The 23,508-nt window shown below is 36.5% G+C and overlaps 1 protein-coding gene across 3 annotated transcripts; it reads left to right on the forward strand.

The window, feature by feature from the left end:
* Positions 1–1,387: 1,387 nt before the first annotated feature.
* Positions 1,388–23,190, forward strand: LOC146759969 (kinesin-like protein KIF20B). Of its 3 annotated transcripts, none has more exons than XM_085555132.1 (22): positions 1,388–1,593; positions 2,977–3,025; positions 3,658–3,855; positions 4,509–4,620; positions 5,070–5,141; positions 5,604–5,750; positions 7,647–7,809; positions 8,854–9,099; positions 9,656–9,795; positions 10,322–10,394; positions 10,959–11,066; positions 12,299–12,494; positions 14,960–16,148; positions 16,590–16,728; positions 17,447–17,569; positions 17,963–18,124; positions 19,122–19,286; positions 19,921–20,040; positions 20,623–20,703; positions 21,431–21,557; positions 21,955–22,097; positions 22,934–23,190. In XM_085555132.1, the coding sequence occupies exons 1-22, from the start codon at positions 1,444–1,446 to the stop codon at positions 23,012–23,014; spliced, it is 3,984 nt and encodes a 1,327-aa protein (XP_085411258.1). In that variant the 5' UTR covers positions 1,388–1,443; the 3' UTR covers positions 23,015–23,190. The 3 variants fall into 3 exon arrangements, with proteins under 3 accessions (XP_085411258.1, XP_085411259.1, XP_085411260.1); XM_085555133.1 differs by having other exon boundaries at positions 14,963–16,148; XM_085555134.1 differs by lacking the exon at positions 19,122–19,286.
* Positions 23,191–23,508: the final 318 nt, after the last annotated feature.

A 23,508-nucleotide genomic window follows, 5' to 3' on the forward strand; every position in this document is an offset into this window, starting at 1 on the left:
CTAGTGAGGCTGTGCTACATGCAAAAGGGTTTTTCTTGATGGGCATTTGTGGTGTGATTTAGTCTGACAGGCAATTAGGCACTACACGGTTTGCTCCTTGTAGTGAGATTGAGGGGAGAATAGGAAGCTGGTTGAACTTGTGGGTTTGAGATAAAGAAAGTTGAGTAGAACAGAAAAATGGACGAAAAAAGAGTCAGTACATGCACACAAAGCAAACTGCAGATATCTCTTGGTCCCATCTAACAGAGGTTAGGAACTCTACATCATGTGTGGAAAGAGCTAAGAATAATTTTCTTTGTATTATTTTGAAGAATGGAACAAAATTCAGATGAAGATAAACTTTCAAGAACCAATGCTGTTCTTTATTTGAAGGCAAAGTATGTCTGAGTTTGTTTGATTTATTGTAGGCAGAAATTAAACGTTCTAAAACATTTGCTCAAGGTATTTCAATCTTTTTTCAAATTTCTGATTTTAGTAATAACAGCAGCATAGGAGATTGTGTTCCCTGAGCTTTAGTAGTACAGAAATAATACATCAATGTCCTTTCTGGCTGGGAGCAGTTGTTTTTTGTGTTTAATACTGTCATAACAAATGAAACGATTGGGTTCACAGGAAACAAATTCCCCTTATTTCTGTTATTTAGTGTTCTGTTGCTATGCATTTCCAATAGTTTTATACGCGTGGAGCTGAAGACTTTCCCACAGTAATACCTTTTTAGGACTTAAATATTAAGAATCAGCAGGGTAGTATCTTCAAAAATTATCTTTCTATGCACCTTCCATACAGCACTATAGAAATTCTTCTGCGTATTGTCCTCTCTTGTGTTCATGACTGACTTTAAAACACTGAAGCTTGCTTGGTATTTAGTGGCAGTGGAAAAACTAAGGCGTGAAGTAGTCAAGACGTGGAGGTAGTTGTGTGCTCCAAGAAAAGGCAATGGGAAAGGAGCTGAGTTACTTTAACAGTTTTTATGAGACTTGTAGGTATTTATAAATAGGGTTTGTGGGACGAACGGAATGTTGTAGCAGAGACATCACTCTGGTTGTATTTCAGGGTTGTTTCAGAGCGGGAAGGAAGCCTGGTAAACAGTTGAAAATCTGCAAGTCTGTTAAATGTGGGAGTTTGCTGTGGGTTATTTTTTCTTCTTAAGGCTAAGCTTATGCAGAATATTCTGTCTGTTTTAAAGTGATGCCCTGTAATGTCTAAGGAATGGGATGTGAGCTGTTGCTTAAAGCCAGTATTTTTCAGGGAACAGTCTAGTAACACTGCAAACATTGCTTCAGACTGTAACTGGCCTCTAAATTCTTTGTGTATACCTTGAGATTAGAATCAGTTATCTTTGTCTTCATTTATGTTTATATGTTGCTTACAATAGTAACCTGGCCCTTCTTTTGTGTATTGCTTACAGGGACAGAAGATGATGTTGGTATTTTGCCAAGGACGATGGATATGTTGTTTAAAACTATTGGACGAAGGCTATACACAAAAATGGATATGAAACCTATTCAGTGGCGAGATTATGTAAAACTGACAAATGAGGAAGTGAGAGAAGAAATTGCTCTTAAAAATGCATTGCTTTGTCTGACAAAAGAGGTAGGAAATTACTTTATAAAGAAATGATGAGTACATGCATCTTGTGATAGTTCAGTGTTGTCCTTTCCATTCTGTAATGAAAGAGGGTTCTGTATTTACACACAGTTTTCTATTTGTCTTTCTGTTCCTGCTGAAAAAGAATGAAGCATCTTATTAGTGGTGTGCTACACCGCACTGTGGTATTTTAGTTGTGGAGTATGTTAACTTGATCTTACTGATGAGTTGGTTAAGTGTGGACTTCACAGTGTGAAAGGCAGGTGGCAGTAAAATTCCTTCTGAATTATTTCAAGAGCGCAGCTGAGTATGAAGTCCGGCTCCAATGATCTTTAAGTATTTCAGGAGAAAAAAAAACACCTGTCTTCTACATGAACCAAAGATGTGTAAAACTGTTCTAGGTTTAGTGAGTATGTGGAAAGAAAATGCAGTGGACAGCTATATGCTGATCTCATCCTACTCCATTAGAGAGATAAGATGCGATCATGCGATATAGGTGCCTCTTCTAGTTTCAAGAACTGTGTTCCTAGGTAAAATACTTGACCTTATAAGCTGAGTAGGTACAAGCTTTGCTGACTATACAAAGCCAGATCTGGGTGAGTGTCATGTAGATGAAAACTTCTATGTTAAAAGTTTTACTTCTAAGCATACTGTATCTGGTAGGTGAGATTCCTCCTCTTCAGTAGATGAGAATTTCTTTCTACTTTTTTGCTCTATAAAAAAGCAACACAACCTGAAGCCTGGGAACTGAGTATACATCTATGAACATCATGAGATCTACATGTTGGGAGCTATTCTGTATTTTCTTTGACCAAACTACTTAATAATATTATATTTACAAAATTTAGTCATAACTTCATTTGTGTAACACTTTGATAGCCTGAGTTAAGAAATAATAAGCTGCTTATCTACATTAAGTGATCAAGTATTCTACCTTAACTTCCATTTCTGAGAGTTGACCTAATAAGCCATAGGATATGGAAGTCCTGAATTAAGAAAATCCCAATAAGAAAAATATTTCAGGAGTCCAAGATTCATGAAGGGTAAAATGCAGATTATAAATGGGCTATTGAAAATCATCCTATTAAATAACTCCTTTTCCTGTTGGGGATTCTCTCCCTATTTGTTCTTTTTCTTTCTGAATCACAAAGCTGAAATGCATCAGATCTTATAGTAAAGGAATTGTCAGAAATGAGTAGTAGGGTGAAACCAGTCAAAATGTGTAGCCAGGATTTTTGTGTTGGCACCTTGGAACTATACTGTATTGTTTTGTGGTAAAGCAATACTGCTGCTTTAAATAAATAAATAAATAAATAAATAAAAGCAACCAGTGGTGTATTGGTGCTGTACATCAATAATAAATCCTAAAGTCTCTGTTTTCTTTCGTAGGTAGACCATCACAACAGCACTAATGACAAATCCCCAGCTGATTCTAAGGGTATGTTTTATATTAAACAGTAGCAATTAGAAAAGCTTCTGTAAGGTCAACGACTGGCTTTTTTGGCTAATGCTGATAATAAAAGGATTATTTAGCTTTTATTTGTAACAGAACGGAATAATGGGCAGGACATCTGGGCAGAAAACAGAAGGAATAAAATGACTAGGAGACTACTGGGACATCTATCATAACCTGGTTTTATGAGGTGAAAGTAAAACAAAGAATAAGAGTATGATTTGTGATAAGATCCCTAGTGGTTTTCTGACAGGCCTTTAGGGCACTTAAGAACTCACTAAATACTTTTTTTCCCTAAAAAGTCAGAACGAAGTGTCCTTACTAGTTCAGTTCTCTATATCGTAAAGACTGAAGAGTTCTGAATATTTCTAACCCAACTATAGATGTTAGATTGGGTTTTGGAAGTGAAAAAGCAAGCTTTATAGCAGGCGTGTCTTTGCAAATGTGTAGGGCAAGCGTCTTGACTTCCAGATACCTGGTGTTTGTATGAGAGCTGGGGGTTCTCTGTGTTTATGTTCTGGGAAAAGTTTTAAGCTGTAAGCTTAACTATTCCTTATTTTTAAATGCAGCTAGTTTTACTGTCTCTACATTGACTTGTAATATTTTCTACTTTGCAGGTGCAGAAAATCTCTCAAAACTATCAGACCAACTTAGCAGATTATCTATAGATGATTTTGTGAAGTTCTCTGTTTGGGTTTCATTTTTTGAGATTTACAATGAATGTTTTTATGATTTACTGGCTCCTTTATCAAATGACAGAAAAAAAAGGACACTTCGCCTTGCTCAAGACATCAAGGGCTATTCTTACGTAAAAGGTAACTAGAATACTTTGCAAACTGCCAAGCTTGTCATGGAACAGTGTAACAATGTTTCTTCTGAGATAGAAAGCTCTTAAATGTGCTCAGTGTAGCTCTAGAAGTGTCTGCTTGAATGCGAAGGCAACAAGCTACATGTATGTATCTGCATCTTCAACAGTATTCTCCTTATTCCTGTACTTTGCGCATAAAGCCTGTGTGAACTCCACTGCCTTCATCATCCTTGAAAATGAGAGCCATACAGTCGTTATAATGCAGACAAAATCCAGATAACCCATCCCCAATAAAAACTACAAGCTAAAAGAAAAAGCTTCTCAGATTGACTTCTGCACCAATGAACACAAACTTTGGGCTTCTGTAGTTTAAGAACTTACCTTTTGTACTTTCAGTACTAAGGCTGCTTGCTTAATTTGGATGGAGCATTCTTTAGTATTCTGGTAGGATAAACTGTTGTGCTACACTATACCTTGCCCTTTTCTGTGTGAGGAAGAATCTTAGTCTTATCTGCCATCAGCTTGTCGTGTGTTTGAGGCAGAGTTAATGAAGTATTTTATTGTCTTAACTAAATGTTCTTAGTTTGTATACCTTATTTCTTGTTCACTTTCTCTTTTGCTAATGAAGCTTGCAAAAATCACTTTTCCTTCTTTTGAAAGGTTTGCAGTGGGTTCAGATTTCTGATTCTAAAGAAGCTTTCAGACTTTTTAAACTGGGACAGAAACACCAGAGTTTTGCGAGCACAAAGCTAAATACTTGCTCCAGCCGAAGGTGGGAAACTTTCACTAACATTGGGTGTAACATAGTGTGGGGAAGAGGGATGAATGAAAATATTGTCTATGGCTTTTTTCGGGGAAGAGGCTTTAAAAAGGCTTGATTTCTAGTGTTCCATGTGATATTTTGTGAAGTTTGTGATTCTAGTGCTTTAAACTAGAAGGATTAGTCCTTCAAGCAGATAAGTGCATACAAAAGCTAAGTGTTTTATCAAAAACTCTCAACAAAATAACTAAGCCTTCTTCCATGTAAGTAATGGTGGTTCATGAGGGGGAAGAAAAGCAAAATAAACCAAGAAAGAATGTCTCTTAAAAGGTTTAATGCATCTAGTAGAATTATTGTTAATTGAATCTGGAATAAATCCAGCAGTGTTTTGAACAGATGTTATAGATTTTAGAAAATGCGTGTATTTCTGGCTATTGATCTTGCTTCATTTCTCCTTTTAGCCACAGTATATTTACAATTAAGGTACTAAGAATCGAAGACCTTGAAATGCCACGAGTGACACGAGTCAATGAGTAAGTTCAGAGCAGAGTTCCCTTCTTTTTTTAGGATGAAATTGTCAGTTACTTTCAGTATTGATGTATTGATATTAGGCTACGGACACTAGGTTCCCTGATACAGCCTCCTGGATGAGTGGTGGTTCCCCATTTCCTGTCATCACGCAGTACTAAACCATCAAGTTGTAATGCTGTTCTATATCTTGTGCCCACTGTTACACACAGTGTTCCTTTATCCTTCTCACTCAACTTCTGAACTAACGTAAATCCTCAGAAGGAAGAATATGGCAGAAAAATGGAAGCTGTGTTGGAAAAGAGTTTGGCAGGAAGTAGTGTGCAACTTCACTAGGAAAGCAACATTAAAAAGCATGAAAGGGTTCAAGAAATTGTACCTCTGTGAGGAGTGGTTGTGTTGGAAATGATAAATAATCAATGTGCATTCAAAGGCAAGAAAACTTAATTTTCCTTATCTGCCTTCAGATTATCACTGTGTGATCTTGCTGGTTCGGAAAGAAATACCAAGACGCGCAATGAAGGTGACAGACTGAAAGAGAGTGGAAATATCAATGCATCTCTCCTAACTCTAAGCAAGTGTATTAGTGCACTCAAGATCAGTCAGCAGTCAAAGTAAGTCCTTGTACAAACTGTAAACTAGTTGTAGATTTCAGATATCATGTACAATGTTTTAACTATTGTTTAAAATGCAGAGTACGAAAGTACGTTATGAGTGAAAACTATCTGTAGGCTTCTGCAGATGTGTGAAGACTTAATGATCTAAGAAAGTGATCTATTAACTTGCCTGCTTTGTGTTGTTTTTTGTTTCTGTTTTTTTGTTTGTTTGTTTGTTTTTCCCAAATAAAACCATTCCAGTTCTAAATTTCTGAATGTGTTATCATAGACTTAAGCAAATTAGCGTTGTGGGTGGGTTTTTTTGGTTTTTTGTTTTTTTGGTTTTTTTTTTGTTTTTTTTTTTTCTGGCCTTGCCTTCTCAAACAAGTTTCGGGACAGATTATAAAATTTGTTTTCACTATTTTCACTTTAAATGTGTGAAATGTTAGACCTTTTCCTCCTTTGTTAGTTAATTGCATTTATCATTTAGTTCTGCTGTAACAGTTTTCCTCAGGGATATTGCTGTGCTTTGTCCTAGCCAAGAGACATGGTCAGAATATACATATATATATATATATATGTATATATATATATATATATATATGTATACGCACGCACACACACACACACACACACATTATATATACATACACATACATTATATATATTTGGAAAAAAAATTATATACATATACATATATATATATTCTTTTTTCCAAATCTTGATGCAACTTCATCATTCTTTCTGATCTAGCTAACCAAATTCTGAGAGAAGAAAAGCCTGCTTACTACTTCTGTCTGAGGTTGTGCTCTAAATGAGTGCAGACAGAGCTTTCTGTATTTTAAACAATGTAGTATTTATTTACAGTCACAGCTGGATATAATTGCAGAATTCTCTGCTGATTCTCATTTGAAGATGTCTTTCTGTCCCAAAGATTAGGTGAGCTCTGTGTTCATGAAATGCCACACTGTGCCTGGTAGCCTATTCAAATATCTGTTATGCTTAGAAGTAGATGAAAATAGGCCTTGCTACTGGATTAGTCTCTTGTCTGTCTGTGCTTTCTAGGGAAGAAGGATTTCTTAAAATTAGCTGCTGCTTAAAGTGCTTTGATTTATTCAGAACTGTTTTATCTGCTGGTCCTGATCACTTGAAATTTTAACAATACAGGGGAAATGTAGTGATGACTTTGATAGTAATTTTCTTCAAAATAAGAACTCATTTACCACTTCTGCACTAAAGCTACTTATGGGTCACGTGTGTTGTGACAGGAGCATAGCTATGTGAAGCTTTTAGGTCTGTTTGCAGAATTCAGTAGTTGTAAAGAGTCCAGCAGGTAACCTCACTAGAGAACAGTGTGTTTAGTCATGCTTTAGGAGTTCTCTTCTAATTTTCTGTACATCACCAGCTGTTTGATTCAGTGGCTTAACCTTGGTTTAGGAAACACCAGAGATGTTGTGATAAGTATATGCTTCTTTATTTCCAAAATATTTACTTTTGTCCTTTCCTAGAGACAATATACTGAGAGAGAGGTTATCTCTGATTTTGTTGGGTACCGTTTTCTTAGAAGTAGATAGGTCATTTTGCCAACTGTGGTATGGGAAAGAGAAAGGTGAGAGAGAATTTAAGCTAACGTGAGGCTGTAGGACCTATCTTAGGCTGGATGTTGAATGTACTTTTTGTTTGAAATGTTCTCGTGGGTTGTCTAAGAAGATAATGGCCGCATAGTAGCTGGAACAATCATACAACCTGTCTGCAAACTAGCAAAAAGTATAAATTCAAAACAACCCACAACTCAAAATGATTTAAAGACTAGTGCAGTTATTAATGTGTTGTCTTCCACTTGGATAGCTCTCACATTGAAATGAAGCTGTTAACTTCTGGTAATGGGATTTGTTGTGGTTTTTGTCTTCAAAGGGTGCAGCAGCACATACCGTTTCGTGAAAGTAAGCTAACACACTTTCTTCAGGGATTCTTCAGTGGAAAAGGGAAGATACACATGTTAGTAAACATCAGCCAGTGTGCTTCAACCTATGAAGAAACACTCAATGTGCTAAGATTCTCAGCTATTGCACAAAAAGTGAGTATGTTGTAGTCTATTTTGTTGATCAGTACTTATGATTTGCATTTAAAGAAGAAATTCTGTTCTTCTAAGAATATGAATCTATTTGTGTAGTATCTGTAGTGAATCTGGGTGTTTGTCTCCATACAGCAGTCAGGTTTTTTAATTTAGTGTTTTAGTTGAGCTTAATTTTCCTACAGTTTTCTAAAAATCTCTACTGGGGTCTTTGTGTTTCTTTGGGGTGTGAGGGCAGAAGCATCTTCTGAGATCTCATTCCTAAAAAGTATTCAACCTAACAAGAACCAACTTGTTACATCTGGAGGAGATTTTATGCTGTTTACTTAATTTTTCGCTCTTCTCAAAATATGATCCCATGTAGGAAAGCAAATTCAGCTACCCCATATGTTGCTGCTGTTGTAATTTTGAATACTGTCCAGTTCAAGCGTTGACAAAAGAAGTGGAGCAGCAAAGAGTTTGAAAAGCTGTGTTATGCCCATCAGAGGCTTCAGTGGGAAAGTGGGGGTTAAGCGGAATGGGTAGGTGCGAGAGCTATGATATAACACTGAAGAAGTTAAGCTGTCAGATCAGTGCTACAGTCTTGATGGAAAACTTTGAAGTGCTGGGAGTTTGTGTTTGAAGCACAATTGATGGATGTGTGCCCTTGGATTGTGGCCTTATCTGAAAGAGGTTAAGCGTGAAAGTAGAGGGAGCAGCCTATGAGGGTGATGTGGCGCTGCAAGACAAAGAACTGAAAAGGTGATGATCAGTTGCGTTGAATGCAACTGGAAAGTCAAAACATAAAAAAAAGCAGAAATCTATGGCTGCATGAAGTGGCTGTTCTTGTACATTGTTTGCCTAGTGAAACTCTTGAGGTTAAAAGTAGGATTGGAGTCTGCAATAACTCCTTTGTACTTTCTTGAAAACTGGTTTAAGTAGTGACCAAACAAAGCGTAGGCCATAGGAGCAGGAAGCTCAGGAGAGGAAATCACAGCAGGTACCTCTTGAAAGTTCTAGTCAAGGTTGGAAAAATACTGATGGCTTTGTCTTTTATTTCCTGAGTAGGTTATAGTTGCAGATGCATCTGTACCTCCCAACGATGTGTCATTTGGCCAGAAATCCGCAAGTGAGTCACCAATGCCTTGTTCTAAAACGACCATCCCAAGGAGAAGCACTGGTTTTCTATGGGACCGAACCCTAGAAGATGTAATGGAAGGTGATGTTGAAATGGATAAAGAACATGAGTCAGGAGAAGAAACAATGCTGAAACATGAAGAAAATAAAGTCCTTATAGATAAAGAAGAATACTCAGTAAGTGCCAGGACTACTTCAAGAATTAGTGTATCGCTGAAGCTTATAACAACATCCTTCTTTTCCTACATCTCTCTCCTATTTCTTCTGAACACCCTTTTTCTCCGTACGTTCAGTGGTAAGAACTAAGCAGAATGACTCTGATTTACTGTCTAGTGTGGAAAGGCTGTGTGAAAGGTGTCCAAATTCGAACAGAGCAATGAAACATGTGGACTTGTTTCTGTCTACTTTTAGTTACTTGTGGTCAGTACATAGCAAGGATTACATGTGGGTGATGTTTTCGTTTGTTTTTAGCAATACAGAAAACTTTTCCCTCATTTTTTTTGTTGGGAGGGGGAAGGAAGTTTGTTAAGTAACAGATGTTTTAGTCTATTTTAGGACTGTGCTTCTTTTAGAAGTTACTTCTGAGTAGAGCAAAGAGGCAGAAACAGAAGGTTAGAGAATACTTTGGCATTTAATTAATATTATCCCTCATTTTCAAATAGAGTGAAAGGAGAAAACTCAGTTCTAGGGAAACCATCGCTTAATGACAAATTTAATATTGCTGTTATCCTAGGCACTGCTGAGTCTTGTAGAAGACTTGAAGAACAAACTTGTTGCTGAGAAGGAGGACAAGTTACTACTGGAACTGAAAATTCGTGATGAAGTGGCACAAGAATTTACCCATCGTTTTGCTGAGCAGGAAAAGCAGTTCAAGTAAGTTAGCTTTAAATGTTCTTAAAATTGTTGGTTGAAAAGGAAAGATTGAGGGTATATTCACCTGTGGCCAAGAGTTGGATTGGAGGAAAGTTTTAGTCTACTATTCTGCTGGACTTGTTCATTTACTTCTCCTTAGTCTCTGTTAAGAAATCAGCTTCTGTTTGGACTGTGATTTTTAGGAGAAACACGGTGTAGGAACGGCTTTGATGTGGGGGCTGAGGAGTGCTGGGTATGTTTATTTACCATTTTCTTAGTGGCAAACAGAACTATTCTGGCTCGAGGAACTCATAAAAAATTCTTCTAGTGAACGTTTGCATCTGTTGTTATCTGCTGCTGCTCTCTCTCACCTCCCACAAATCTTGGGGAGAGGGAAAATACATTTCTATGTCACTGTAGCAGTAATATTCTGTGTATTATTCTGTTGTGTCTAAATAGAGAAGCATCTTTGTTTACAGGAAGCTATACTAAATAGCTTAGCGGTTGGCTAACTTAGCTGACTTATCTTTTCTCTTTTGTATTACAGAGAATGCCTTTACCATGAACGAGAACGGCTTGAAGAAAATTCTGAGAAGCGCCTTGAAATTTTCAAGGAACTTGTAAGTGATAATGCTAAAATCCCAGCTGAAGAGAAATTATACAATCTCTCCTTGAAGGAGATCAACCTGGGGTATTATTTAAAAAAAAAAAAAAAAAGATTCCTCATCATCAAATACTATAAAATATATTAGCTGTAACTAGAATGCCACTTATCTTCCCCCCATACGAATCACTGTCATGTTGTATGTGAATTTGTGAGGTGGGTTTTGAAGCTGAAATTAAAAACTTCTTGTATGGCTGTCTTCATAGTGGCTATCCAGACTATCTGTAGAAATAACAGCTATTATGTAGTCAGCTATTCACCAGTTTTAACTTATTATAAATTACGTTTCAGGGTGGAGAACATAGCATAGTGCCTGACACCTGTGTTGATCCTGAGGGCATTCTTGATTCTGTGCATTATGATGTCATGTATATTAAAGAGCAATTCCAGTAGGCTCCATTAATAGATTTCTTACCGAGCTTAGCTTAACTGAATTTGCCTTTAATGCATTGTGTAATTCAGCTACTTAACACTACATTAGAAACTGATGACTGAATTTTTTTTATTTTTTATTTCCAAGAGAATGAATGCACAAAATGAAAGGATTCGAGAGCTAATGGACATCGTGGTGCAGAAAGATGACATTACTACAGAGCTTCAAGACTTAAAATCTCATTCAGAAGAAAATGTAAAAGATTATCTGTGTTTTACACATCCCAGTATCCTTATACAAAAAAAGAAAAACACTAACCCTATGCTTGTAATCAACACATTTTTGGAAAACTGATTTTCTGTGTGTAGCTGGTACTCGCTTGAAACTGTAAACAATTCAAATTTATCTGAAGGTAGTTGTTGTTAACACAAACAACAAAAATATCAGTGTGTTCCACTAACTCCTGCCTCACACGTCCTACATCAGAGGAAGAACAACAGTAAAAGTATATTGAGTAGAGTTTGAAGTATGAGTATGAATGGTCAGGATATCTCCACGTTCTATGCAGTCCATAAAACTTTATCCTGACTAACGTACTGCGAGCTACTGAATATGTGAAGACTAGCTTGATTAAGTATGTGTGCATACCACTTCTGGTGTTTTTTGTTCATTTTTTGATGTTTGGTAGCCTGAAGGAGCTCTGAAAACATTTATAGTTAATTCTGTCACTCAGATCTCTAACCTTGTAAGCTTAGCAACTTGACCCTTCTTAGTCTTTGACTGTCTGCATCACTGCAACTTAGTATTTCCATGGTATTAAAGCTGACTGTGATGAGTAGTCATGTCCTCTCCTATTACTTCTTCCAAGAACAAGGCTCCAACTCTATCTGTGAGATTGTGTGGCCTGAACACTTCTGAAGCTTTTCTTTTCATAAGTTACTAAAGATGAATAATCAGTCCTTGGCAGTGCCAGCATGGCTTAACAATCGTCATCTTGTAAGTAAGGAAGCTTCACTTGTGGTCAAGGACACAATCTAAAATATGCGTGACAGAGCTGACTAAGTTTTAAGGTTGGATTATATCTGTCACGATGAAATTGATTTTAGCAGCTTAGCAGAAGTGTGATGTGATGAACTTGTATGAGAGCTGACCATTTGCTCTTTGACCATGTTTGTAATTTTGTTGACTTCTTGGAAACAGGAAATTCTTTGATAAACTGGTAAACTCTTGATTGTGTGCAAGTCTTTTACTTTGTAACCTGCTAGGCTCTTGCTTTCCCTTGTATACTCTACCGAGTATTGCTCTTGTCATTATCTGAAGGTGTACTTGTTCTGTCTGCTATTGAGATTTGTAACTGATGTCTATAGAGTCACTGGGTAAATATTTTAGCTGTATGGTTTTGTGTAAATATTTGCCTACAGAAGATTACTGAGACTTTAGTGCTCCTTTTGTTAAGCTTCAATGTAACTGATCTTATATCAATACAGGAAAAGACTACCTACCATTTAACTACCATTAAAGCAGAACCGACAGAAGAGAACAGTAATAAAGGAACTGAAAGCAGCCAATTTTCAGTGCTTTCAGTTAAAGCACTGCAACAAGAGAAAACTGAGTTGGAAGTGGGAAGAAAGCGCTGTACTGATGAAGATAAGCCTACTGTGGAAGAGCCACCTCCAAAGAAAGGTACAGTTTCTTCCATCGTTGAACGAAGTGTCATCCAAAACAATAAATTGCTTCCTATTCCGGATCGGAAGCAAAAGGCTGTGAAGCGCGTACCTTATGGTATAAGGAGAAAAGCCACTGTGTTAAACTGTAAATAGAAGTAACTGTTATGTAAATATTCCTTTTTCAGAAGGTCCTATGCTGTTCATTTTTGAATGCTTAAAAATAAAAGTTTTTTGCACTATTTTTTTCCTTTTTGCTGCTTTTTCCTCATCTGTTGATGCACTTGCAGATTTGGTAATAGTTTTAAAGCAGTTTCTTTAGGATTGTTTCAACTGCTGTTGCTGATCCTCTGAGTAGCATCAGCTGTTCAAGTGCTTTTTATTTGTTTGTTTGTTTTGTTTTTCCTGAAGCAAATATCAAAATTGTTGACGACCCGCTAATTGCTCGCTCATGGGCAATATTTGAGCAAAATGGTTTGGATAAGCTCTGATGCATTTAACTTCATTTCTGGGCACAGCTGAGCATCAGTGTTCCTAGAATTATGGAAGGCATATACAATGTAGAAGGGAAAATCTAAAACTTAGCTGTAGTCCCTTCCTTTCTTGTATTCCTCTTGCAAAATACGTGCAAGGGAGAAAGTCAAGGCCTTCTTTGGATGAGATGCTGTTCTTGGATGATTTGTCCCTGCTGCCTTTATTTGGCATAAATATTGAATCCTAATGTGACCACTGAATGGCATCACATATATGCATCTTACCAGAGACTGAGGGAGGGATGTGGACTCCTCCATACTCCAAATAGTAGTGGGTTTGTTATAATCATATGACCAAAGCTCTCATTTAAAAATTAATGACAGCAGTGCTCCACATAGGAATTAAAATGGGTAGCTGATAGTCACAATGTCAGCATTTAGTTTTCTGTTAAGAAGTACTGAGTATTCAATCATGTTAAAATTTTCTTCTATTTGTGAGTATTTATAGCGTCCAATTTAAAAAACTGCTTAATATATATTCTTTAGCTATGTTAAATATACACAGTAGAACAATGAGCACAGGTATGTTGTGCTGGTTCTTTTGTAGAATTAGTTATATAAGTAGCACGAGCAAAAGTGTTTTAGGAGATGCTATGTTATCTCGGCTTAAAGTTCAGGGTATTTACACCATTCTCTGAGCTTTTAGGTCTTGTTTCCTATGCTCTGTAATAATGCTTTTTCCCTACTTCCTGTGTAAGGAGCTTCTAGACTGAACATTACACATCTTCTCCCTAGTCTTATTTATCTTCTTTAGTGCTTGCTTGTTGTTTTCAGCATAAAGTGTTTAGATTACTTATAAATCATATTCCCCTCACTAGTGTTGCTGGGAGCAGCAGTCAAAACCCAAAACCTGGTTTGGGGTGGAATATGCCACTGCTGTTTCTTCAGTATGACTTTTAAATCAGTTGAGGGCTGTATATAAAACTCCTTAGATGAGTTGAGAGGCTGTTTCCATGCAGTACATGTGAATCTGTATGTAATGCAGGCTGCACGTGGGCGCTATAGAATTCTGCATTTCTGTAGTTGTAGTAATAAAAGGACTGTACAAGAATCACCATGGAATATATTGTTGTGGTGACCCAATCCCCAGTAAGTCTTGACTTATTTTTATTTTTTTAATACTTAAAGTATGCATATTCTGGAATGGACGTAATTGGATGAATTACAGCAGAATTTACGTAATTGATGAAATACAGCAGAAGTCGCTTTTGATAGAAAGAAAATGCATGTGATTTTAGCTAATTGCTCACCAGTTAAAGAAAAAAACAGCCCCAAACTAATGGAATATTTATGGAAACTTGAATCTGCAAATTTGTACAACTTTATGAGCGAACTTTATATGCAAAAGAGTAAGTGTGGACAGAAGTAGGAATCCTCATATTTTGTTTAGAGATCAACTGAATAAGAGAGACAGATATCAACACTTAAGTGATCCACTTGTCCAGGGTTTTATCTTTCTTTTGAAAGTAAGAGGACTGTGAGTTTGAATGAAATTTCTTAGAGAACTGTTTATCTACCATTTAGATGTAGATGGAGTGATTCCTGGCTGCCTTATAGGGATTGCTGAAGCAGGGAAGATAGAAAGAATATAGCTGTGAATTATCTATCTCGTTCCCATGTTTCTTAAATCTAATTAGATTTTCTACTGGTGTGGAGTGGAAGGTTTGAGTAGTGCCATGGTAAAAGTGTTCTACCAGACTGAAAACCTTTTGCTGTTAATTCTGTATAGAAATCTGAGGCACCTGATTACGTGTTCAGAGGACTTTAATTCCTTCACTAGTATCAAATACTATGTGATGTGAGGGTATGGCTTGCATATTACAACAGTTTTTCACTTAGAAGTTGCTACTTGGTGTTGTGAACTGCTATGTAATAATGATTTTAATCAATCTGAGCTACATTCCTTTTCCCTTTTTATTTTTGTTTGTTTGTTTGTTTGTTTGTTTTACAGTAGTTGTAAATGAGAGAAAGAAAAAGAACACTGTAGAGCAAAAGAAAATTGAAGACATGAAACAAAAGTGCTCCGCGTATGAAAAGGAAGTACTAGCACTGAGGGAAAGAACTGAAATCTTGGAACGTCATTTAGCTGTGCTTGAAGAACAATGCGGAAGAGAAAAAAATAAAAAAGAAGATTTCGGTAAGCAGGTAACAAGCCTGCGTATTGAGCTTTCTTTTTCTGAAGAAAGAGCTGATGCCCTCCGTGAACAAATTCTGCAGTGTCAAGCTGACTATCGGGGAATTGCTTCTGAACTGGATGAACAGCGATCTATAAATATGACACTAGAAGACCAAAATGCCCAACTAACTAACAACATAGAAGTTGCCAAAGAATGTATAATTGATAAAGTGTCACAAGTAAAAGAAATGAGGACCAAATTAGATGAATTATACAAATGTCACTTAGAGTTTCACGCTATCGGTACTGACTTTGTCAATGTAAAGGATTCCTCAAACTCTGAAAAAGATGAGCCAGGGACATCTCAAATTCAGTCACAGACTTCTTCCATTTCAGATCTTGTGCAGGACCTCTCCTTTTACTATAGTCTTGAAAGGATTTGGGAAGTATGCAAAAGTATTGTTGATGTTTCCTCACAAAAAAGTCAGCACATCGAAGCACTGCTTCAAGACAATGAAAACCTAAAGGCAGGACTGAATAATGCTGAAAATCATAATCGTCAACTTGTAATGAAGCTATGTGAGATTACAACTCACACTAGTCAGAAAGATGATCTTGTGAATCAGTTACGCGAGCAAATAGAAAAGAAAACTCAGGACTTTGAAGAAAAGACTGCAGAAGATCAGAGAGTGATTGCACAATTTCAGGAGGAAGTTGCCAACTGTGAGGTAAAAATAAGAGAGCTTGAATATCTCCTGGAGGCTTCCAAGACAAAGGAAGACAATGTGTCAAAACTCAATGAATTACTTAAAGAAAAAGAATCTATTATTGTTAATCTAGAGACAGTTACAGCAACTCTGCAGGAGAAGTCTGCTAATGCAGACAAAAAGGTGGAAGAGTTAAGTAGCAAAGAAGCAAATCTGATTCAAGAAGTTATGCAGCTGAAAAATAGCTTGGAGCAGATGAAACACTCTCTTTGGGAAAAGGAAAAGAGTGAAATGGAGAAAGTGCAACGTATAGAATCGTAAGTAAGCACTGAGTTAACTTAGAGCCCTTTGAGAATGAACTAGAGTTAAAAATAGTTAATGGGAACATCCCTTTGACTTAATGCATTTGCATGCTTATCAATAGCCAACCTACTACTTTAGGATGCTTTGGTATGCTACTTGAGTTCCAAGGGAAAACAGGAGTGTGCAAGGAAATAAAGAATAATATGGGGACTTCTGGTGGTTTTGTTGTACATCCCTCAGAATAGCATCTGAATAATTTATTGCTTCAGAATCTGATTATGAGAAGCGAGCTGAAATTCGAAAGTAATTGTTTAAATCTTGTCACTGGTCTAGATAGATTTAAGAGTCTATTGACAACTAGAATCCAACAGGTCAGGGCATGGATTAAGCTGTAATTGCTGTTTCCATGAGATGTGTAACAGTAATGTTCTTTGTCTCTTCATTTTTAACATAAGGCTAGAAAATATTCTTTCTGAGAGTTCTGCCCTTATACTGAATTTGAAAAAAGATTTGCAGAGGAAAGAAGAAGAGTATGCAGATCTAAAAGACAAACATTCTGATGCCGAGAGACAAATTGAGGAAATTAAAATCGAGGTTTGTAGTCAACTGAGATATTTTTTCTGTAAGATTATGCTTGGCTTTCTGCTGTTAAAACTTCTCAAACTTTAACTATGAAGCTGGAAATTTCACACTAGTGTGGCTAGCAGCAAATCTTAGGTAAAGTTGCCATTGAAGCTCTAGAGGGGAGCAGAAGTTAAAACGTGGTTTCACATAGATAATGAACAGAGGAAAGTAAAGTTGGTTGGTAGTCTGGAATAAGGTTTGTGAAGAGAATAGCTAATCTGCCTCTGGAGGGGACTTGTTATTATCTCTACGTTACTGGTGACTTGCCATTGGTATCCGTGGTAACTCCAAAGCCTAAAACCTAAGTCTTGTGAAAAAACGCTGATAACTGGAAAGAAGAATGCTATTTACTTGAAGAGAAATAGACTAATTTCCAGAGGCTCTTTAATATAAGTAGTATATTTTTTTTCTTCAATTTCAGCTTCAGTGATGTTAATAGTTAAAATTCAATTATTAAACAAGAAGATATCTTAAAACCCATTTTGCGGGATCTTAGTCTGAAAGTTTATTGGGTGTGCTTGGGGTGGAAAATTGAAGCTTAAAAATGAATTCATGTCTTCCTTGCACTTGCTGTCGTTTTCCTACTCAGCACTTGTTTCTGAATTCCTCTTTATTTAACAAAGAAGTATTTGGCCAGGTTGGATTACAGAAGTCTTTTAATGAACCATGAGCTGTGCTTACATTACAGGTGTCCATGATGCGTTCTGTGGAGGAATCCCTCAGGAACAGGATGGATGAACTTGAAAGGATTAATAACCAGTTTAAGGATGAGCTGGATTATAAAGACTATACTATCCAACAACTTAAACAGGTATTCTACTTGCTCTTAATTTTTATTACATGAATGATGCAGGTTTTCCAAACAACGGGGAAAAGGTCAAAAAAAACAATTGGAGCAAAATGAAAGTGGCCAACTGAAATTAGCGGTAGACCATGAAAGATATTCAAATAATTAGTCACTACAGAGCACTGGCAGATTGCTTTAAATACAATAATCTGCATAGTAAATACATATATAATACATGCATATAACCTGATCTTGTTGAGTGACATCACAATATGTTAATTGAAATGTCTTACCATAAACTCTTTTTATCAGCTGGAGTCCTTATTTATGCTATATGAAAAACTTATTAATTCTAGGCTGTCTTAAAGATTCTGCTTGTTTCTACTGTGTATGCTTTTCTTTCAACATGAAATATAGGAGCTGGAGGAAAAGGACCGTAATCTTCAAAAGTGGCGTGAGGAGAAAGATCAGTTAGTAGAAGCTTTGGAAGAACAGCTCAAAACTTTGGCTTCTAATGCCATACAAAAAGAGACAGAAATAGCAGAACTGAGACAATCTGCCTTAAAGGATTCAAGCAAGGTCAGCTCTCCTTTCTTCCTACCTGATTAGCTACCCACAAATTTTGTAAAACTCTTGTACCTGCTCTTTGTATTCTGGGTGTGGTTCTGTTCTTGAACACTGTCGTATTGACATCATGTGCAACTAACCAAAAAAAGCACCAGATTTTATTTTTGTTCTTCAGAAACAGAATTTCTGTTAATTACTAAAATTTCAAATTTTTCAGTAGTTCAGATAAACAGATGTCAGTTTATCCTACAGTCCTACAGTATCCAACAGTTATATATCCTACAGTTATATCCTACAGTTATCCTACAGTCAGACTGGACATCTGTAGCTTTTTCCGATAATTCACAGCATTTCCGGATCCCAAGCTAGGCTCAATACTCAGATAGTAGCTCCGTCTCAGGTTTCTTACTTCCTTTGCTTTCTCTGAGGTAGTATCTACAATGGCATGAAAAGACAGAAGGGGACGTGGAGAGAGATTAAGGGAAGCATCAAAAAGCAGAGGGGGGATGATCTCTGGAAGTTCCATTTCTTATTTCAACATCCAGCTTTTAATCAGGATAGCCAATCTAAGCAGTAGCATAGAATTTCAGAAACTAAACAGAAGACTAAATGAGTTGTGCTCTTTTGAGAATGTTTGGATTCACTTTCTCTGAGAAGAAAGATGTTCTCATAGCAAAACTTCCCCTACAACTGCTGACTTTCTCACAGTACCGAGGATTTGGGAACAAATAAAAGCTCGGGTTGTTATATCTTAAGAAAGATGAAGGCTGAAGCACATAAGTAAAATAGAAGAATCAAAATATATTGTATTACAACTTCCCAGGCAATTCTGTGACTACTGCACTTCTAACAGTGACCATACAAATCTGTGAAATGTTACTGTTCTTGAATAGTTAACTGTTCTAGCCTGCAATTCTAAAACTGATGCTACTAAGTAATTGCAATACTGCTTGTGTGTGTTAATTCCTTTTGCCAGTCCCACAACTCAGCAGTTTTTACTGTTTATTAGGATAATGCAACTGTGATAGAAGAGTTAAGAAAAGAACTGGCTGACAAAGATGACTTTATAAAGGAATTAAAACAACGCATTAACCACAGTAGCCTTCAGTCTTTGCCGGAAATACCTTTACTTGAAGAAAGACAAAGTAGAAGGAATGAGTCTGTAAATGAAAAGGTATGATTATATTTATAGAAAGTAAGTACTTAACATCTTGTTAACTCCTTTTTGTTCTTCTGTTTTCCTAGGAGATACTGGAGCTAGAATCATTTTTCTTAGCATATAGTCCTTTAACTACATATTCAGTGATGAGTACTTGTTGGTTCTTTTTGTCTTCCACTCAAACATGTGCTCTCATCTTCTCAAAAATATTTGATTTACTAGAACACCATCTCTCTGTGTACATTATGGGACTTTTCCATGCAGTTTTCCATGTATTCGTATGTGGATGCTGAAGATTAGGCAGAGGTTTAGCCTTTGGTGTTCTAACATAGCAGCTGTGAGCGTGCAGAGTATGGGGGGAATGGATGACAAAACGACCAGCGTTACAGATTTTGTCCCTAAATAATGTCTCGCTTTCTCTCTTTTGGAGGCAGAATACTGCCTGAGACTGTTAGTGAGACCCAGTAGGGTGTATCTGAAGACCACACAATGAATAGATGTTACTACCTTCCCACACTTGTGCTGTGTTTCAGCTTACGTGTTCATGTGGCGTCTGAGTTTGAGGTTTTACACTGTAACTTTAGAAAACTCAAGATATTTTGGAGGTCTAATGCATAGCCTAATCTTTACTCGTTTTAATTATTTACAGCCTAGGAAACAACAAAGCAAAACTAAAACTGGAGAAAGTATTCCATTAAGATGCAAAGCTGAAGACAATTATTTGTCACATCGATGTACTAGGAGCCTCACTTCGTTAAATGAATCTAAGGTCAGTATGAAACTTCAGATCTGAACATGTTGTGATTGTATTGCTTTTGATAAGGAATGAGTAGGAAAAGATCTCAAGTTCTCTAAACAATTCTCAGTTCTCTAAAAAAGGCAAAAAAGAAAAGAAGTGACGACATGGATGAGGTATGACCTAGAACAAACAGAAAACAAAATATCTGATGCCTTTTTACCATTCTCATTTAAGCATTAAAAAAATGCTATTTCTACCTCAGTAAAGTAGTTGAAGAGTTGAATCAATGAACTGCTTTAATGATACAAAACTAATAGCCAAGCTCAGTGATAAAGGTTTAAGAGAAGGGAATTTCTCTTAACTCCATTGTGTATTTTCTTTGAAACCTGTAGACATAAATTAGCTTTTTAGACATCATGAGATGTCTAATACTGATATCTTAATGTCCTGTTTTTATAATTGAATGCTTATTTATTATTTGATTTACAGTGGAATAGTTACCACTAGCAAATACTTCCCTACGATTAGCAAAAGTGTTTAAAGTGTTCACTTTTGTGACATCAATTGTTCTTTCCAAAAGAATCATGGCTGAAACTTGTCTTATTTTCCCAGGATTCTGTGAAAAGTGAGAACAGGAAAAATACAAAATCTGTCATGGCTTTTAATTCACCCTCTGCAAGTGACGAGAAAACGGTTGGTTTTTGTTCTAGTTTTGAAGCTAGCTTGGCACTTCCTGTAATTGTGTGGTCACACGAAAGAAGCAGTGTCTTATCCTTATCTGTATACCTGAATGGGAATCTTACATGCTTATGAGCTCTTCCAATTAAATTCCATAAGCTAACCAAAGGGCAAGTCAGTCTGTCCCCAGAGCGTGGAATGGCTGTACTGTGTAATGATTTGGAGGGAAGGATATTGCACACTGAATAGTTGGGAAGAGAAGCTTTAGTGTATTATCGTGTGCTTTTGTAAGTGAAGCCCTTGTATTAAACTAAGGTTCATATCATTAATATGCATGGCAGTTATTAAAAACAGATGTTCACATGTGATAGCAGTATCCTTGGCATGGTCAGAGTATGAGTAGTAGATTTTTCCCATCTCTTGTCTTCTGTTTGTATGTTTGTTTATTTTATGTAATTAGAACAGCTTATGTGAGAAACAACTCCACAGCTTGGGAGCTACTTTTAAAGAAACTACTGCCTTATTAAGAAACTTTAAGAAACGTATGCCTTGAAATAGCTGAAATTTTGACAACTCCCTAAAGGGTATAAAATTGTCTACATTACTTGCCGTTGTGGTATCATCAGCATAATGAACAGAGGTGTCAGTAGTAAAGCTCAAAATGTCAACTTAAAATAACGTTGAACTAAAATGAAGTTTAAACAATGCTTTTGTTTCACATGTTCACATCTCTGTTTAACAGAAATCCGGAAAAGACTACTTCCCGAGAAAGCGAGGACATACTTCAAGACTGACAAAAAAGAAGGATGAAACACTGCAAAAAACTGGAGATTTTATTCAAAGCTCTCCTTCTATTATACACTCTAAAGGTTGGTGTAGAATAAGTTTTATTCCATGTTTCCTAGGCATTGTAGAATGGCTTGTTTCTGCTGTAGGCTATTAATGTATGTGTTCTTAGAGAACTTGTCTGCCATGTTAAGTTGTCCTTTGATTTATGAAGTAAATGCATTTATTCGTCTTGATTGTCTTTCATACTCCATTTTAATGCGTGATTTAAGCTGCCGTACCTGAAGCTATAAACTGTTTCAGCTATAGAAGCAATAAAGAACCTCGATGAACAAATACAATTTCTGAGTATTTTCGCTTAAATTTTGCGTGTCATTTATAAACCAAGTTTGTTACGAAGCTTTTTTTGCATTCTTTGATTTAAAGACTCACAAAACCAGTAAGTTGATTGGTTTATGAATCAAAACAAATTTCTTCTAGCCAAGAAGCTGATTTCAGCTGTAAGTTCTCCTAAATCTAATGAACCTGAAAGTCTCGAAGAAGGAGAGACCAAGCCAAAACGATCCAAAAGGAAGCTGTATTCAACTGACATTTCTGGCCCTCTAGATATACCTGCTTCTTCGGTAAGCAATTATACTGTAGTCTTGGCTTAAAATAAACTACTAAGGAGTCCAAACAGACTGGAGGTTTCATCTATTTGCAGGAGGAGGTTGAAAGTACTGAGGTATTTCTTTATTCTACCAAGTCATTCTTGTTGGTCTTCCTGCTGTTCTGTTTTATTTTGTCCTCAAAGATCTCTGTGTTTGGCTGGCTTACAATTTACTAAGTAGGTGATGTAGCAATCACGGAGATGTCTTCTAATTTGGAATCATAGATAATTTCAGTGTGTTGGAGTGGGATTATTCTACCACACGCTTTTCTAGAGCACAACTTAGACAGCTTTTTAGGTATGCTTAAACTATGATCTCCTGTCTAAGCCAACTTGCAAAGGATCTGATGTGCCAGTTTCATGACTCTGTCAGCAGCTATTGTGCTAAGAACATTCTTGCTCTGTTGGAACTGCATCTTTTAATTATAGAGTCCTTTTTCTGTTCAGCATAGTGATCATTTGCCCATACTGTAATATCCCTCTGAATTTTTTGTTGATTTGACGAAAGATAGGGGCAGAAACCAAAATGTTATTTTTTTTGTTAGAGGATGAAGAAGATGAGACAATTTCTTCTCTCACTGTAGTTCTGAGAACATGGAACTGAACCGAGAACTGAAATTCTGGGCAAACCATAGCTACAGGGTTTGGGGCTAAAAATGTTTTCTGAACGCTTCATGTTTCACAAAACAAGCATAATAAGCAAATTCCATTCTGAAATCCATTTAGGGGAAGAAATATGTTTGCGTGGGTCAAGAAGAGCTTGTCAGACTTGTGTAAAAAGATGAGTAACTTTTGAAATGTTTTCTTCAGGAATTTGAGGAACCAAAGAAGGAAAGTGATCATCTGATCATCAAGCGACGGCTGAGATCCAAAACAGCTAAAAAACCTTGAAGAAGCACGTTTGTTCCCCTTTGTCAGGACATACTTCTATCATATTATTTAAACTGGTTGTTAATAAAAAGTAACAGTTACTCCATGTTCTTGAATTTGTATATAGGTGTACAGTGTCTCTCTGACAGTTTCAAACTGACTCTATTGAGGCTGAAATAAATACAAGCTTTCTTAAACTGTGTTTGGATTTTATTGTGGTTAAGGGTTTATTTATTTTTGTCTTGCCTCCCCTGTACAGGAACATTATCTCTAGGACTGATTGCTATTTACCCATTGTGCAGTAATAACAATCTATTTTATAGATAATTAACAAAACTTTTATTTTTATGTTGTTCATTAAAACACAAAAAGAGGAACGTGCACGGTTCAGTTCCATACATCCTGAATTGTAAGATCAAATTCTCATTCCAAGTTGCTTCTCTAGTTTCCAGACTTGAGAAGAGTTGTAGCCTTATATTCTTCTGTTTTATATCCTTTCTGGAGTAAAGTAGTAT

The sequence above is a fragment of the Coturnix japonica genome, chromosome 8, assembly GCF_054131305.1.
Source record: "Coturnix japonica strain WE chromosome 8, WE-NBRP24, whole genome shotgun sequence".
Classification (NCBI taxonomy): Eukaryota; Metazoa; Chordata; class Aves; order Galliformes; family Phasianidae; genus Coturnix; species Coturnix japonica.